The following is a 17998-nucleotide window of genomic DNA, read 5'->3' as shown; positions in this document are numbered from 1 at the left end:
GCATTTTCCTGATAATACTAGTGCTTTTATCCCAGATTCAAATGTTCCTTTTAAGCTGCATCACCTGTTGTGTTGTAAAACAGTGGCTTTTTGATCAATATATCACCACGTCACACTAAATTTAAATGTCATCACATGAAATTACAATGCATGCAATTTTTCCAGGTTAATGGGGTTGCAATGTTTTTTTTCTGGAAGCAAATAACCTGCTGGATTCTTCTAGTTTTCCAGAATTGACTTTTATGTTGTGTGAAAGATCACATGTTGGCATCTGTCTGTCTTGGGAGACAATGGAGGAGTTGGGAGTGAGGTCCAACTGTTGGAAGGTTGCAGGACCTGCTGTTGCTCTAGACATGTTTTGTTGCAGCTGGGGCAGATGACGGCATCTGGTTGTGCTGCTGCAGATGCACCACAGCGTTTCTTCTCTCTGGACGCCTCCCAGCAGTCATTCCTCCTTTGGTCACTGCTACGGCTACATGGCCTGACTGTCTGTCTGCAGGCACTGCTGTTGTCTGCAAGGGATTCACACATGGCAGGGTAGATGTTGTCACATTTGCAGACATCTTTGTAATACAGTTGGTCTACCAATGGGCCTGGTGCCTGAAGCTGGCTTCCCATAGAGCACATCCTTGGGGATCCTGCCATCTTCTGTAAACATGACCAAGCCTGAATAGACGTTGTTGAGACAGTTGTGTGAACATGCTGGGCGATACGGCCTTGTAAAAGCACATATTTGTTTGAAACTCTGCCCTGCCATGTGATACCCAAAATCCTCCTGCCACAGGGAATTTGGAAGGCATTGAGGTGCCATGCCTGATGGCTGTAAGTTGCCTACGGCTCACTTCCATAAAGCAGTGAGCTCAACACGCAAGCCTGGTAGACCTTCATCTTGGTATTGGACATTAGCATCACATTTTCCCATACCCTTCTGGAGACATGAGCCATTGCCACAGCTGCCTTGCCGATGCGCTTTTCTAGCTCAGCATCAATGGAGATGTCGCAGGTTATGGTGGAGCCCAGGTAAACAAAATCACCTACCGTCTCAAGTGTCTGGCCACTAATGCTGACGCATGGAGTGCTGGCGACACCCTCACCCTGAATGCTGGTCTTTGTCAGGCTGATGGTAAGGCCATTTCCCTAATGTTGCCCTGCCTGATAATTTCCATGCTGGACATCTTTGGGAGAAGAAAAGCCTAAGGAGTAAACCCTACACAAATCCAGAGTGGAGTCTCTGAGGTGGTTGGATGGCACGTTGTACGTCTTCTTCTGGCAATTCCTGCAGCCTAGTTGGTGCCAAACGTATTGCTCTGCTCTCCTTTGGGCCATATCAGTCAGGCTGAGAAGACAGTCCTGCCATCTGCCCAGGACCTCCAAACACACTGCCAAGGCTTGCACCCCAGGGTGGTCACTTTGGTGCTGCTAACATTGAGGGATGCTTGACTTCACCCCCAGAGGCGCATTCCATTGTCTCTCAAGACAGACGAATGCCAACAATATCCCTCAGATTCAAAATGTGGCTATGTAGGACTGGGAGCCATTTAGATATTACAAGTGGGGCCCCACATCCAAATGTGTATCCCTAAGCCTGTGGGTGAGGAAGCTGTTGCCTCCACCCTCTGTGGAGAGGTGGGCTCCTCCCATGGTTAAAGTGTGCCTTTTTGACAAACTAAGGTTCTGGTTTCCTCAGAAAAGCTGTAGTTTCTCTCTCCCCCCCCCCCCATCTCCTCTGCTGCTCATCCAGCCTTTTTCCTCCCCTCAACCTCTGCTCTTGGTTTTTGCTTTTTCTTCCCCTCCTTTTTTATCTTTGTCTTTCCTCTCTCGCTTGAGCTATGCCTCATCCATCGTCTTCCAAAGCTACATTTAAAATCTTGCATTTCTCCACTGATTTCTTATAGGCAGGCCTCACTTCTGTTCCTGGAGAAATTTTAAAATATGTGTACCCAGAAATTACTTCTCTAAATAATGAGATAGTTCTCTTTGCTTTTTTAAAATATCTAATGCATCTCTTTCTCCACCCTCTTTTGCTGTTTCGACTATCTTCTTTGTGCTTCTTGCCCTTTCTTTCAGCTAGGCTGCTGGCATCTTGAAGATTACCAGGAGGCTGCGACTGTGCATCTTGTTCTTCAGCTACTTCCATTCAACTGCCCAATTTCATCTCTCCTTTCTCCTCCAGCAGATGCTCAGTGTTCCATAGCTACTAAGCAGCTCAACCCTTATGAGGCTGTTTGATTGTATGCTTGTTTGTTTGTTTGTTTGTTTGTTTGTTTGTTTGTTTGTTTGTTTGTTTTACCCTCTCAAGTTCAATTTCTGAACCTGTTCTTCTGCAAGTATCTTTGTTTCCCTCAGGCATGCTGGCTACTTCCTTCTTGTTGTTCAGTGGCCCCATTTCGGATCAAGCTCAGCATTAGAAGGAGTGGTGGTAAAAATAAATGAATGCACGTTGGGCTGGGATGATACATGAACACAGTTTGCCATGTGTGGGAAAAGGTATAAAGAATGATTTTCCTAAATGCTGACTTTCTCCCTTTTGGTTGCCCATATTAATGAGGGCAAACCAAGTTCAAAACAGAGCAAATAAAAAGTCTAAATCTCTTCGGAAGAACTTCTAGATCCTATCCTGCAAACTGTTTCTCTCCAAGAGCCAATTCCCAAGTTAAAGCAGGCAGACTCCCACATTTCCACTCTAAATATTCCCTCAGTGTGCTTTAATCAAAATTATCCAAATTTATTCTTATTTATGTTTATTACTATTTAGCAGCAGGCTGTTTCTATTCTCTTACCACAACGCCTTAGGGAATTTCCATAATGTCAAACTACACCCCTTACAAAGCCATATTTGTAACAGACCGTTTCAATAACAGATTATCTCATTGAATTTTAATAATCACATACATATTTACTAAGAGCCTTGTTTAAAAAAAAACATGAAAGATGAAAAAAATAATAATTTGTGAGAGAATGCTGTTAGCATTGAGCTTAGGAAAGCACCATACATTTTCACCACACACATGCACAGAGATTGAAGAACCACAGATCTCTGCAATCAAGAAGTTGGAAATCCCAGTTAACATCACCTTGTTTCAAAATGAACAAACACACAGACAATCTGCTGATTCAGGCAGGTAAGGGCAATATGAAGCAAATGTTGTGCTCAACTGATGTATAGAAATGCAAAACAAAATTACTGCATTTAACAGAGAAAGTGAAATATATTTGCAAACTAGAAATCATAAGAAGGGCCTTCACTGACTACCACTTTTCTAGGTGACCAGCACTACTAGCTCCAATTAAAGCTGCTTAGACAAGCTGTCAATGGAAAGACACTGAGCAAATAATTTTCCCAAGTACTAAAACCTGGGTTTTAGTAAAAGGTACAGCAAAAGGTACGATAAAAATTGTACCTCCTATCAACTAGGTTATTTAAATAATACAATATCTCCCCACTTTCTTTTGTTCATAGGTACACCTGCTGATTACACAGTAACATTAAACCATGATTACATGATCTCAGGCAGTTATGCAGCCTAATTTATTTCTAACCTGGTTTGTGTGAACACAACTCCCACCATGTTCAGTATTTAAAATTGGCGTCTGTGTCTGATGCGACACCTTTCTTCATCTAGAATGCATAGTATACACACACAGAACAGAAAAATAACATAAGATACCCGAGCAACAACTCAGGCATGATTCCATTCAGACTCAGTCCTCAAAAATGTAAAATTCCTATTCAAATACCAACAATTAACTCATGACTGCATTTGCTGTAAGATGTTCTTCATGTCCCTTACACAAACCCCCACAATGACACATTTTTGGCTGTAGAACAGAAACAAAGATCATGACTAGGTACCCACCTATTTCACTATTTTCAGGAACTGCTGCTTCATATTCAGTACGGCTGAACGAAATAATCTCTGCCTGTGCTTCTGAATAGACGGCCAAAAGTGCAGTCGCTGTTCTAGCTGCAACTCCTTGATCAGAAGCCACTATCAGGAGGTGTGAAACGAGGCCTTCATGAGGTACAGGTTCTCGAAGAAAAATTTCTCCCGTGCTTGGGCCCATCTGAAACATGGTTTGTGGTTTCAGGAACCTAAAATTCACAACTCCGTTTAGTCCTAGGTCAACATCGCTGGCTCTCACAGTAGCCAATGTCTGATTTATAGGTGTGTGAGAAGATACATGAACAATGACAGGATTCTGTAGGAAAAAGGGACTATTGTCATTGAGATCCTCAATATGCACAATTACAGTAACACTCGTGCTTCTTGGTCCGAGGATGCCAGAGTCTGTTGCCAAAGCCTTAAATACATACTGAGATTTTAATTCCCGGTCCAGCGGTTTGGTAGTAAATATCACACCAGTAATCCTGTCAATGGTGAAGGCTCCAAGGATGTCCTCTGTGAGAGAGTATGTGACCTCACCATTTGGACCCTCATCTGCATCTGCTGCAAAAAGTTCAAGAACTGCTGACCGTTCTCCAATATCTTCTCTCACTGACACTTGATACTGGTTTCTTGCAAACAAGGGACTGTTGTCATTTTCATCCAGGACTTTGATATGCAATTGGGTCACCGAGCTTTTTGGTGGACTGCCCAAGTCGAAACACTCAATAACCAGGGTAAAGTTGCTGTCAGTTTCTCTGTCTAAGCTGCAAGTGGTGAAGAGGTCTCCTGATGTTTTGTGTAATGCAAAGTATCCTCTAACATTTCCACCTTTAAAATGGAGCAAACATTAAAGAAAAAGAACACATTGGTTGAGCATTCTCTTTAAAGGACCACTTAAAAACAACAACACCAATCCACCTGATAGTAAAATTTTTGCAACTAAGGTATGCTTTCCTGATACCTGCATTTCATCTAAATCAGGTCACGGTAGTAGATCCAAAGCACCACCTGAATTTAAATAGCAACTATTCTGCCAAATAGATTCTCTTCCCCTCTGTCCTCCTCAAATCAAACTTGCAAGATCTATTGCTTCTGAGCAAAGTACTCTTTTGCCAACTTCAGTTACACAATGGAATCTACAAAAATTGTTAACAAAAGAAGTTATTTTGACTTGCTACTCTACCAAAAGTTTACCTATGGGAAGCAAAGATGTTTAGTGTTGTAATATCTATATCTATCGTTTCTTATATTCTGGGTTGTTACTGTTTATGCTTTGGCTACTAGGGACCCTTATAGTTATTTTTCCTTATCCAGACAAGAAGAACACCACCCCTCCTCATTGCAGGCCTATTTCCCATTTTGTTCAACCATGCCACTGCAAGATAAATACCATGTGGGGTGGGGGAATTTAAATAATAAAATAAATTAAAACCTCTAAAGAGATCAGAAAATATTACACTGCGACATTTTTAATATTCAGAGTATAAAGCAATTCAGCCTACCAATGATGTGATATTGCACAGTCCCATTACCACCAGCGTCCTTGTCTACAGCCAACACAGTTGATACTGTTGAAGGCTCTTGGTTCTCCATAATCTGGATCTCAGAAACTGGAAGGATGAACTTGGGAGCGTGGTCATTTTCATCCAGTACTCTGAAGATTACTGTCGCTGTACTGGATAAAATGGGAGTTCCACTGTCTTGAACCAGAACTAAATAGAAAAGCACATTTGAAAGCTAGTCAGGGGTCCCTTTACCTTTACCTTTTATACAAAAGCAAGGTACAGTAGACTGCCTACCAACAACGTGAGAACAACAAACTTTGCATGCTGTTCCTCCTAAGACACAACACAACTTTATGTTTCTGAACACATTGCACTGCTTTTGTTTCATTAAATTTTGTTGCCCTGGCATAGAGACAATAAGTAACAACTTCTATTAAAATCTCAGGGTTTTTTTTAAAAAAACACACTGATTTACTTGCAAATTTTGTGCAACACCCATTAAACTGAAGTAGATTCTTACCTTTAATAGTGAATTTATCTTGCGCCTCCCTGTCAAGCGAGGTGACTGTTGTAATCTCTCCAGTATCTGGGTTTATTTGAAAAGTTTCATATCCAGGACCTGGTAAAATTTCATACTGGAGTAGAGAATTGATTCCTTAAAATACAATGGGAAAACCAATAAATCATCTAAGTGTATCAAACCTCAGTATTAATAGTCCAGGTACTGGCTTACTAGCTATTTTCCTATGGAAATATTTTGGTAACTGAATTCATTATTACTTGTATAGAATCGCTTGTATAAAACCAAAAAGCTCAGCACAGCTTTAGTAATGAACTGAAAGACAAACATAAACCTATTTATAAAAATCTGGAGAACTCTTGCTGGCTCGCACCAAGAACTTGTGTGAGTCTAGTGCGAGTTTTTTCTTGCCAAGTTATACTGCATTAGACATCATTCCTAATTCTCCAAATATTAAAAGGTGCTTGCCATGTAGCTCCTCAGGTGACCATCTAAGAAACCCCTACCTAATCAGGCAGAGCCAGTGTTGTAGTTTTATGCAATACAAACCAGAATACAGTAAACAACACACTGGTGTACTGGTGTACAAGATCTAGTAATCTGGAAATCTCTGTAAGTCAGAAGTACCCAGTAAGGAGAACATTTATGTGTATGCCCTAACCAATTTAAGAGAGTAAGAGGGAATTCATACAAGTCTTGTTTATCTCTTAATGGAGGGAAAATGTAGCTCTGAGATAGAGCACATGTTTTGCATGAATACCCAGGACCTCTATTTAAAAAGCACCAGGTAGATAAGGAGGTGAATGACCCCTGCCTAAATTCAGCTGCAGCCACTCGGAGAAGCCAATATTGGGTAGGCAACCAATATTGGGCTAGGCGACCGACTCTGTATACAACAGCTTTCCAAGTTGTTATGGACATGTAGCCCCTGTATTTCTGCATTGCCCACAAGCAGCAGAAGCAGCCTTAATAAACAACCTCATACTAAAAATAGGGTAGTTTAAATACACTATTCTTAGCACATTATGAGGTGATATTTTAAATGACTTTGTGGTGAAACCAACTGAAAATTGGCTATGGGACACATGGTGTTGGCAACTACAATAAGAATCACAAGCCAAACATACTGTTTTTGTTTGTTTGTTTGTTTGTTTGTTTGTTTGTTTGTTTGCACTTACGTTCCACCTTTTTCTCCAAGGATCTCAAGGTGGTTCTCCCCTCATTTAATCTTGCCCCCCTCAATTCCACTACAGATTCAGTCTTTCACCCTACACATGGACCTCAGCATGAAAAGACTGATAACTCTGATCTAGAATGCACTTGTCATCATCCAGCAAATGCCCAGCCACCTAAAGGAGGTGTGTTTCACTACTTGAGAACCTTGCCTTCTTGATTGTTATTTGAGCACTTTACTTAAGAATGGGGTAGCTGCAACTACAGTTTATATGGCGTTCCGTAATACTTCGTTACCATGCAAAATCAATACCACTCTCCTCAGTGCTGCGGGAGAAAATGTTGTTTATGAACTTTAGCAGCTGTTTGCTTCTTACTATAGCTGTATGCCTTCTGTAGTGGGAACTCTGTTTCCCATTCACATCCTTTATTGCTTCAGAATAAATTGTTCCCATATTTCTTGTGGTTTCAGTGCTCTCCTGAGGAAAGCATGGCACCATTTTCATAACGTGTTATACAGCAAAATAACTGGTGCTATTAAGTATAATGGATTTAATCCTACATTTTGCAGAGAGGATAACAAGTATGCATCTCAGGTTATTGTATATGACTTGCAGCTAGGTAAAAGTTAAATATTTGTCTGTATTACAGATACAGACAGACAGACAGATTCAGTTTGGGGACCAGCTTGCTAAGCGCTACACGGGGTTTGAGGAGGTTTTCCAAGGGAGATACTGAGAAACCCCACCTCTTGCAAAGTACAAAATGGCACAATTAGGCCATTTTATATTCTGGATTCAATGCAGCTTATTGATATGGTAGGGGTTCCTCTTTGGAAGTTAATTTGAATTGCCTCACTCAAAAACAGGTAAGTCAGCAATGCTGTGTCTGGGACCTGCCTATTCTTTTAAGTGAGACCCTGGAGACCTGTCCAAAATGTTGCCCTGATGAAACCACCACCAGTGCATCTCTTTGTACTCAAGCCTCCGTCTTTTAAGTAGCCTTGCTTATACTGCTGTAGTTAACAGCAACATTAAAAACAATGCAATATGATGATCTGGAACCACACAGGTCCACCAGCTAGCTGCTCCACTTTAAGGTTACTTGTACATAACTTGCGATCCAAGTCTATGTATAAATTTGTGGCGATTGTGGTGATTTGCCTCCAGGGGAGTGTTTTTATTCTATTATCTCTGCAAGCATATTTTGGAACTCTGCAAAGCATGACTTTGGAACTCTTCACGGGTAGTGCTATTTCATGGAACCCCAAGAGCAAATTCCTAGGTCCTTCCTGGATTCTTGTAATAGCATCCACCACACAACTTAAACTTAAATCTTTAAACTTAAATCCCACTAAAATTCGTGGGACATTAACAGATGCAACCAATGCTGTAAACTTGAATTTTGGAAGTATTTTTGCTTAGGGAAAATTCCACAGGAGCTGAACCTCTCCTTTTACTTCTAACATTAGTATTTGGGGAACATTAAAATGCAAAGGAAGTGTTTGTGCTGTTACTTTTTATGTTTAGAAAAGGTTCGCTCCTGTAGGTCACAATCTCTTTTTAGCTATAATGGAGAGAAAAAACAGATGCTGGGATTACAGCGCCCCACTCTGGCCAAATAATATTAAGGCATGTTTTCAATTTCTATTAAACGTGTCACTTATTTTAAAAAAAATGCTTTTGAGATAGAAAAAAATAAATGGCCAAGAAGAGTGTTCCTCAAAACACTAAATACTCAGTTATGCTTGGAAATCTATTCAAAGGTTGATGTCAAAATACTGTGAATTTGTCAATTTTTTGTAGAAAGCAAACTACCTGAATCTTTATCTATGGCTTCAACTTTAATGACAACTGCTCCTGGATCTTCATTTTCACAGATGAAAGATTCATATAGAGATCTGGTAAACACTGGAACTTCGTCATTCACATCAACAACAATTATTGTCAGACTCTGAGTTGCAGACAGAGCTGGGGTACCATTATCGAGGGCCACAACGGTCAGGTTGTAATATTCTTGGTGTTCATGATCCAAAGCAAAGGCGGTAGTTAGCAGTCCTGTTGTGAGAGGGAAAATTGTCGTAAGGATATCAAATTTCTTCCAATGCAGTTGGTGTTTCAGTAAAGCTTTTCTATGGCTCAGTTCAGCTCTCATGTCAAATCAATGGTTTGTGCAAACTATAGTTCAGATGCCAAACCAAGGTCTGAATTGCTAAAGTACAGAGAAAACATTACCATAAAGAAGATTTGCCTTTGCCTGCTATATCCACAAGGAAAAAGTCCCCTTTAAGGGATCACTTCCATTTTCATCAAAATGACACCCCCCCTTCCTTGAGCAACTCATTCTCCACTGCAGCAGAAGAGATATTACATAAGACTTTCTGCCTCAACTTCTCCAGGTCAGCTGGAAAAACTGGCCTCAAGGGAACAAACACCTATGCCTTATTTTCACACACCCTGTGTGATACACTAGATAGCTCCCATATCCCTGCTGACCTTCTCCATTTGTAACCTGCTTTTTGTTTGCACAAATCAGAGCTCAAAGCATAGTTTGCAAATGTGCTTCAAACCATTGCTTCCGATTCTGGATTGTGGGCCAAGTGCTGCTAAATAAATTACTAGTATGTGCCTTTTCCCTTACAGAGGTGCTTAACTTGCCTGTTTGCTTCTTTCCTTGACACTTTGTCACTGGGGCTGAGACTGACACTCAATTGGACCATATGTTAAATTCTGTGAGGAAGCTGGTGAATGTTTACAAGTTTCCACAACACTTTTGTTCTATGTTCAATCAAAAAGTTGCTTTCAAGAGTTCAATTTTTTTAAAAAAAAAGGAGATGGAAAGAATTCCCAGTGCGACTTCTATGGGCTAACTTAGCCCTTTTTACCCTTACCTGCAGTTTTATCTATTACAAATGGATGGTCTTCATTATTCGAGAGAAGATGGTATGTGACTTGTCCATTCCTTCCTTGGTCTGGATCCCGTGCAAGTATGTGATGCACTAATGAGCCTACCTCTGCGTCTTCTCTAACGTAGGAAAGAGGAGATGAAACGAAGCTAGGGTTGTTATCGTTGACATCTAAAATCATGACTTTTGCTGTCAATGAACTCTGCCTGCGATCAGTCAAGTTTGCAGCCTGATCTGTTGCTGATACTGTCAGGACAACAAATGGAGTCATCTCTCGGTCAAGGGGAACTGCTGTGATTAAGCTACCGTAAGAGGGGTGAATGAGAAAGGGATTTTCAGCGAAGTCATTCCCGTGTATAGAATACTGAAGGTTGCTGTTTAAAAAACTTCCATCTCCATCTTTTGCATTAAATGTGTACACCAAGGTGCCAACAGGCACATTCTCCTCTATCCCAATTACAACAAAGTCATCCTGGAAAGATGGTGAGTGGTCGTTTTCATCTTTGACATCAATACTGAGGAAAAAAGTATTATTCTGTGGAGAACTATTCAGGTATTCGTTCACAACAACTCTAAGGAAGTAGTGAGATGCTGTTTCATAATCAAGTTCCTTGGAAAGAAACAGATCCCCAGTAGCACTGCTGATTTCAAATGGAGCATCAGAATCTTCTTCAAATATGCTAAAATGCTGTTTTCTGTTGGAATATGAGTGCTGATGAGGTAATTTTAGAGAGCCCAGCATTTGCGCAGGCCTAAAATTTTCTGGTAGGACAAAATGTCTGATGTTTGGGGAGGGAACAGATCTCCCTTGGGGAAGTGGGATTACCTGAAACAAAAGAACAAAGTTTGAAAAGCGAAACAAGCAAATAGCACTAATACTGCTCTTATTTATTGAAAATATACTTTACTTTTTCTAGGACATTCATTGTTCTCAGCCTGAGCACATGTACTTCAGCTAATGCTAATATACCTCAGGAATTCAACAAGCAGCACAAGTGTTTACACTTAGAAGAGGCTTCTTGTCGACGCCCATTCCTCAGCCACAAATTTATCATTCCCTAATAGCCGAAAGAGTTCCTGTGCTTGTAAGAATACAGGCCACACAAAACATGATAAATGGTTTAATCTATCAATTGATTTTTCAGAAAGGTTATCAAATCACAGCAGGAATTGCTTTGGTGCAAATCTTTCTAACCGTCTCAAGCACTTCCAAGAATCATAACCCAACAGTTGCATAATCAGGAAAAACTACTAGAGGATTCTTTAAAACTAACTAAAGTTACCTTCTTTTTGGCAATGTGCTATGAATCTTATATTTATCTGGCAACAGAGGTCTTGATGAAGGCCCATAATTGAGGAAGGAATATTGGAAAAAGGAGGCTGCACCATTTCAAAAACAAATTAAAAGTGGCAAACTACAAAATGTGCAAATCTCCTTAATACTATGCAATCTTGTGCATAACTTGCACAGTACTCACTGTGCAAACCACAAATGTTATCTCAACACAGTGTGTATGTGTGTGTGTGTGTGTATTACAGTGTTCCTACTAAAAAACTTAAATTAAAGGTATTTATTCAAACTTTATAAGGTATGGTCTTTCTACACAGGGGCCAGCAAGTCTCCTTTACTGAAGCTAATCAGTAAGTATATCCCCTGACAGAATAGCAACTGTGGTTTGAAATGCACCAGGTTAAATCATATTCAACACTGCCTGCATTTGCACAATTCCAATTTGCTACTTTTGTCTGGTCATAATGGTACAAACCAACAACAGTGATGATAAGTGAGTGTATTCAGAAAAGCAATCTCAGGAGGTTCCCAAGGTTTGGTTCAGAGGACAGTAAGTTCTCTTTAAAAAGTCTCTGATCAGGCCAACAGTGTCAGGCAAAGGAACAATCTGATAAAGACAGAGAGTTGGATCCCATCTAAATTATTCATAATTAGGTCCCATTGATTGATTACAATGAAATTTATTTCACATTGCTTCCAATGGGACCTAAGTACAACTAACTTAGTTTGCAACCAAGACACACACACGTGTGTGTGTTTCAGAGCGTTTGCAAGTTTCCCACTAATTTCTCTTTTTAAAAAAGGGTATTGCCTTTCTCACTTTCACTGATGGCTTCCGCTTAATGAGGCAGAAATGTCTGGCACGACATTTGCAGTTCCTATATTTAAAATTGAGTAAAACATTTTCCCTTTCCAGTATTGGCTCAGCAGAGAAATATATGGATTGTGGGGGAGAGAGTGCTCCAGGCATGTTCTAACTGGTTTGTGCTCCAGATACTTCAAGAAACCCATGCCTGTTTTAAATCAATACCTCCACAGTGATGGCTACTTGTCCTTGAAGAGGAGGGACTCCCTGATCAGCTGCAGTGATTGCCATTTGGTAGCTTGAACGCCAATTGTACAAAAGAGCTTCAGTGGTCCTTAACTCTCCACTGCTGCTGTCAATCTGAAAATGGCCTAAACTTTCCCCTGAAAAAGATAACAAAACTATTAATATACTTGCACATTAAGAAGTGCTATAGAAACAGTACATCACAGAACAAACCTAAGTCCTGAGGTGGTATCAACAAAGTAGTCCTGTTAGTTCGATTTTTGGCTGCACAGTAGAACTGCCCCTCATATTCCCCTCCATATGCATCCCCTAAATGTGTTATGGGGGCAGATCTGGGGAGGGGGAGAAAAATTGCAGGAGAACTTCTATCACAGAAACGAAAATCCTTGTGCTAACAGAACTACTTTGTCGAATACAATCCTGAGTGGCTGCAACAGATGCCTTGAATAAACACTGGGTGTATACTGAAGATAGAACAGATTGGTTACGCTGCATAACTATCAATATAAATGCCGATGTGTATACTTACGGACCATAAAACAAGACGAGAAACAATTTTGGTGAAAAATTGGCACAAAAACTACATAAAAATAGTTTCTGGTAACCAGAGCAGAACAAAAAACCTGACAACGGGGATAAAATACAATTTAATGCAACCCTTCTGCACTTGACTACATTTTGCAACAATTCCCAAATATTGATTCTGCTCTATTAAATATTTTCATAAATAATCTCCTGCTAAATGCTGAGTTTAGGCTATCGGCATCAACTGACACCTACAACTTTTCTTCAGTCTGCGAGAGAACAATTATTGTCAGAAAACCTCCACTAAACAAGAGATGGGAGCCAGTAAACCAGTGCAGCATGTTTTGAAAGTCCCTGGCTGCAAAAGCTAGAGTGAACTGAACTTCCCCCCAAGCCCCTTATGGATGTACAGTACTTCTGTCTCTTGTCCTAATAGGAAGTACATGCACAGTTCAATGGACAGGATGCAAGGATCACAGCTGTAGAACACAGGAAGAAATGATCCAGAGAAGCTGCAACAAGGTGTGCTTGCATTTGCCCCCGCAAAGGCACTGTAAGAGCTACTTCAAAATCCTTGTGTAGCATTCATATGGATTTTAGGCCCTCTGGAAACACAGAGGATGTGGTAACAGCTTTGTTGGCCTTACCAAATATCAAAGGACACGGCCTGAAGAGCAGATAGGATGCCTGAGGGAGGGAGGCCTTCATTATAAACCTTTAAGTGCCAGGCAAAAACGTTCCTCTTCAGCCAACCTTTTGGCTGATTAACACCTGATACTCTTTTAAATGCGTTGTGAGAGTGGGGAGGTATTTGTTTTTGTTTTTACTATGTATTTTTGTGTTTTTTATCTTGAATTTTTTATGCTGTGAACCACCCTGAGATCTATGGATGAAGGCCAGTATACAAATTTAACAAATAACGATAATAATAACATCCTACTGCCCAAGGACTCTGCAACACATGCCTAAGTCAAAACCATTTTACTCGCCTAACCCAGAGTCCAAATCAGAAGGAAAAGTGAATGGTAATTGTGAGTGAGTTAAGTTTATCATGAAGAACAATGGATATTTCTCCCTTTTTTAACCTAAGGGCCAGAGGGATTTCTTGATGCCTGCACCCAAGAATAAAAACAGGAAGACGCAGCACCAGTATCTGACAGCCCATTCCCTCAGGAGCCAAACAATAATGCGCTGCACCAGCTGTAGTTTCTGAACAGTGGTGCTATTTTATAGCATACCCTAACCCTAGTGGTTCAGGAAGGCAATCTCAAACTTCCATGGTTTACTTCCATGGAGAGGCCCAGAAAACAGGTTTCACGTATCCAGTTTCTCACAATTAGGAATGAATGAGCTAGTCATTGTGGGGTGAGTGAAGTCTGGATTTCTTGCTTTCCCCCAAGATATCACATGCAGTATGTGAAAGTATGTTAGGCTACAAGTCTTCCTGGGAGGACTTTAGGAAGTAGTTACTGTTCTTTCTCTGTTAAGGAAAAGAGGTAATTTGGTTTTCATGGTACTTTAGTTTGAGTTCATTCACCAACAAATAATTATGACAAGTATAAGCTGACTCTGGGATGCAAATTGGAGCTACGTTGAAGCGTAACACTTGAGAAATGTAAAATTCATCTGTATTAAGATTGCATTATTCTCTACCAGTTTTAAATTCAGGGACACAAATTATTCTCGATTCAAACGGGCTAATAATCACAACTTTGCTAAGAAAAGAAAAAGCCAACATTTAAGGATAAATAACAATGATATTTGAATGTGAATAGTGTAAAAAAATGGTTGTTTCAAAAATGAAGTTCGGCCATGTGTTTAATGTTGCAGAAGTGAAGAGTCATGTTTCAAAGACTAATAAATGTATCAAGCAGTGTTAGAAACTGAGATATGAAAGCTAGGAGCTAAATGGCACCTCAAACCTAAGTTATGGGCACAACAACAGAATGTCTAGGCACACTTTTTTATAACAAGAATACAAAGCTGAAAATGAATGAACTGCAGCTAAAATGTTATGTTCATTTTTCACATGGTCTGGTCCTTTCCCTTCCCATCCCCCTAATATTATTCAGAGTGTCTCTTCTCCAGTCTTCAGAGAGTAGCTGGAAGTGGAGAGGCAGAAAAAGCTCCTCCTTTCCTTCCACTCTGCAGTTTTAATCCAAAATCTTAGGCGTACTACTGCACTCAAGAGCTCAGAAACTGCTCGCGCTAATGAAATTCCCTGCTGCAAAATGCACCTAGAACAATGAGAGTTTCGAACACTGGTATCTAGGCATGAATTTTAATTGGCTATAGCCTTGTGGGAATGTTCTGGGGTGCAAGAGAGGATATATTGACTAATTATATCCTTATCCAACTTGTGCTAACAAGTTCCTAAAATATCAGCAGAGTTTATAGACATTCCCCTTTAAGTTCGCAACGGTAACGTGTGCACAGGTTTGCTAGAACCTCTATAATAATTACTCTGGTAATTTCCCCTTTGTTCCCTCTTAAAATACAAGACACGACACAGTCTTTATAAAAGTAAAATACATTTAAAATCTATCTTGTAGCAAGATAGTCCTTATCTCCTCTCTTGGCTGGGAGCCAAGAGAGCATCCTTAGATGTTTCCTCATGGAAGGAAGATGGCAGAGAGAGATGGCAGAGAGAGAGATGGCTGCCTGCCCTGTGCTTTTATCATTTACCTGCACAGGTGAGGCCACACCCACCTCTGGTCACATGCGGAGGAAGTCCGTCCCCAGGAAGTTTACCTGCTTGCTAGACAGACATCCCTCCCCATGTTCTAACATGTACACTCTAGGAATGTTGTCATTGACTGCTCCTGTGTTTACATCCCACAAGCCTAACTCATAAGACAGCAATAAAATATTTTGCTCTTTTTAATAAGGACTGTAAAAAGCTGGAGGCTCTGTCACTATTTTATGTTCAATGACTCCAGAATAAATGTGCAGTGCATGATCACAGATCGTTAGCACTAGAGAGGGTCATTTTAGACCTGCAATTTTTAATTTTTTTTATAAATAAGCCAAAACTAGGACCTAGTAAAAGGAAAAAGGAAAGGAAAGATAAGAACACTTCAGGATTAGACCAGCATACTGCTTCAGAGTCCAGCGTCCTGTTCTCAAAGTGACCAACCAGAAGACTGTGGGAAGCCAATGAGCAGGACATGATTGCAAACACAGTTTTGCTGCAGAATTCTCTCCAGCAAACATTCGACCCAACAAAGGATGAAATAGGATCTACACAAGCCCCCATTGTTTGCTCACATTATCTTTTGATCCCTGTCCCAGACTGTCATGGTCAATTCCTATAGGAAGAAGATTTCCAGTTAGTCATGGGAAAGGAAAGGTCATTTTCCCACTGGGACGGTGAAAGCATCTGCCTATAACAGATGAAATCCTAAACTACACTGAACATGTTTTACTTAGTGTTGCCAACTTAATCCTGGGTGTGCTAAGTGAGTGCTTTCGATTAAGAATTCTAAACGCAACAAAAACAAGCGTGGAAGGATAAAAAGGTAGAGAGAGCTACTCCCGATATTACAAAGATCATGAAAGCATGAAGAGAGAAATGTCAATAATAATAAGTTTGAAAATCGGACATTTTTACAACTCTCACATTTAAAACTGAAAATACCTCATAATAAACAGGCAGCATGCCACATGTGATGGAGAGATGTGGGAATTCCACTTAATAAACTTGAATCAGCATTTGATTCAGAAAAGAGAAGTTTCCAAGAGCAGCCAAGAACAGATCTTTGCCCTCAGTTTATGTTGTACGGTTACAACTTTGCCCAATGTATCTGGATATCGTGCACTTTCTTATCTCTACTTGAGAAGTAAGGACTTTTTTACCTGAGGACAATGAATATAATACGATCCCACTGTTCCCAGAATCAAGGTCCTTGGCAAACATGGTGGCAACCAGGGTTCCTGCTGGTTGCCCTTCCAAAACCTAATAGCAAGCAGATGGATTAAAATTAGACTTTCCACAGAAGAAAGACCAACTAAATTAATATACATTAAAGAAAGGTTCAAAACTAAAGTGCTAAAAGGGACTGGCAGAGTGCAAATGGAAAGGCTTTTTAATGGGCATCCAGACCCATTAAATGGGCTATTAGAGGGTGGGAGAATGGGCAGTTCAAAAAGAACATTTGGGCAGTTCAAAATTCCAAGTCATGCAGAAGTTGCATTACGTTAGGCAATGTGAAGAACTAATTGATAAAAATGTGAAAAGTAAATTAAGTAGTCTGGGTCCCCCAGACCCTGATCAAGCATTCCCATTCTGTGGGATAAGCAGCTGCATAGAACCAACATGTCTATGGGCTAGTAGCATATGCAGCAAATGTAAGCTACAGTAAACTGAAAATTAAGTTTAAACAGATTTTACCTCAATAGTTTGATATATTAGAATCATGCTTGCCTTGATTATGTGCCAACTGTGATTTTCAGCTGTTTCCCCATATTCTAACCACAAGATGGTGCTCAAAACAAATTTTTAAAAAATTATTGTGTGCTGCAGTAAAGACACTATGAGGTTTAAAAGGCCTTTTTTGCTTACATTGGTCTGTAAAACGCAAATTTAATACCTACACTGGTTGGAACATGTGTTTCATTTAAAAACAACTCTTTCACATTCTGTCACACATTAATAGCATTCATACGCGACACAAAGGTGGTTCTTCAAGTTACACATGGATAAGAAAGGGATTTCAATCTGTTCAAACCTTGACATGTAGCTCTGCTCCAGACATAAGCTGCGGGAAGCATGGGTGGTTGTCATTGAGATCGGTAACAGAGATATAGACTGTTATTGTGGCATTATGTTGCGGGACCCCATGGTCAGTCACCAGAGCAATCAGGTAGTGGTGAGCCTGCTGTTCATAGTCTAATGCAACCCAGTTTATAATTTCACCTGGGGGGGGGGGGAACAGTGATTAAAAAAGAGCATTATGGGCTGCATATAACAGGTTTTAAGAAGCTGTGCATGCTTTACAGCACACTCTGCCTTAACCACGTCAGTCACTTGATATGCACACTGCATACTATAGAAAGCCAAGAGAGATCCTGTCACTCAGCATATATTTGTGTACCCTGGGGTCATTATAACTTCGCTGGACTCCAAGTGACTCCACTTCACA

At 40.3% G+C, this 17998-nt stretch overlaps 1 protein-coding gene across 1 annotated transcript in view; it reads right to left on the bottom strand.

Annotated features, from left to right (window-relative positions):
• The window catches only part of DCHS2 (dachsous cadherin-related 2), a 102663-nt gene that overhangs the window by 17277 nt on the left and 67388 nt on the right, over positions 1–17998 (bottom strand). Inside the window, exons 6-13 of the mRNA XM_083755162.1 lie at positions 17585–17772; positions 16713–16812; positions 12312–12469; positions 9976–10816; positions 8903–9142; positions 5913–6047; positions 5390–5599; positions 3858–4715 (exon numbers count right to left, since the gene is read on the bottom strand). Coding sequence (XP_083611288.1) covers positions 3858–4715; positions 5390–5599; positions 5913–6047; positions 8903–9142; positions 9976–10816; positions 12312–12469; positions 16713–16812; positions 17585–17772 — 2730 coding nt within the window. The remainder of the gene's footprint in view (positions 1–3857; positions 4716–5389; positions 5600–5912; positions 6048–8902; positions 9143–9975; positions 10817–12311; positions 12470–16712; positions 16813–17584; positions 17773–17998) is intronic.

This window comes from Podarcis gaigeae (assembly GCF_964106915.1).
Source record: "Podarcis gaigeae genome assembly, chromosome: 9".
In the NCBI taxonomy this organism is placed as follows: domain Eukaryota; kingdom Metazoa; phylum Chordata; class Lepidosauria; order Squamata; family Lacertidae; genus Podarcis; species Podarcis gaigeae.
This window is presented reverse-complemented; position numbering and strand designations above follow the sequence as displayed.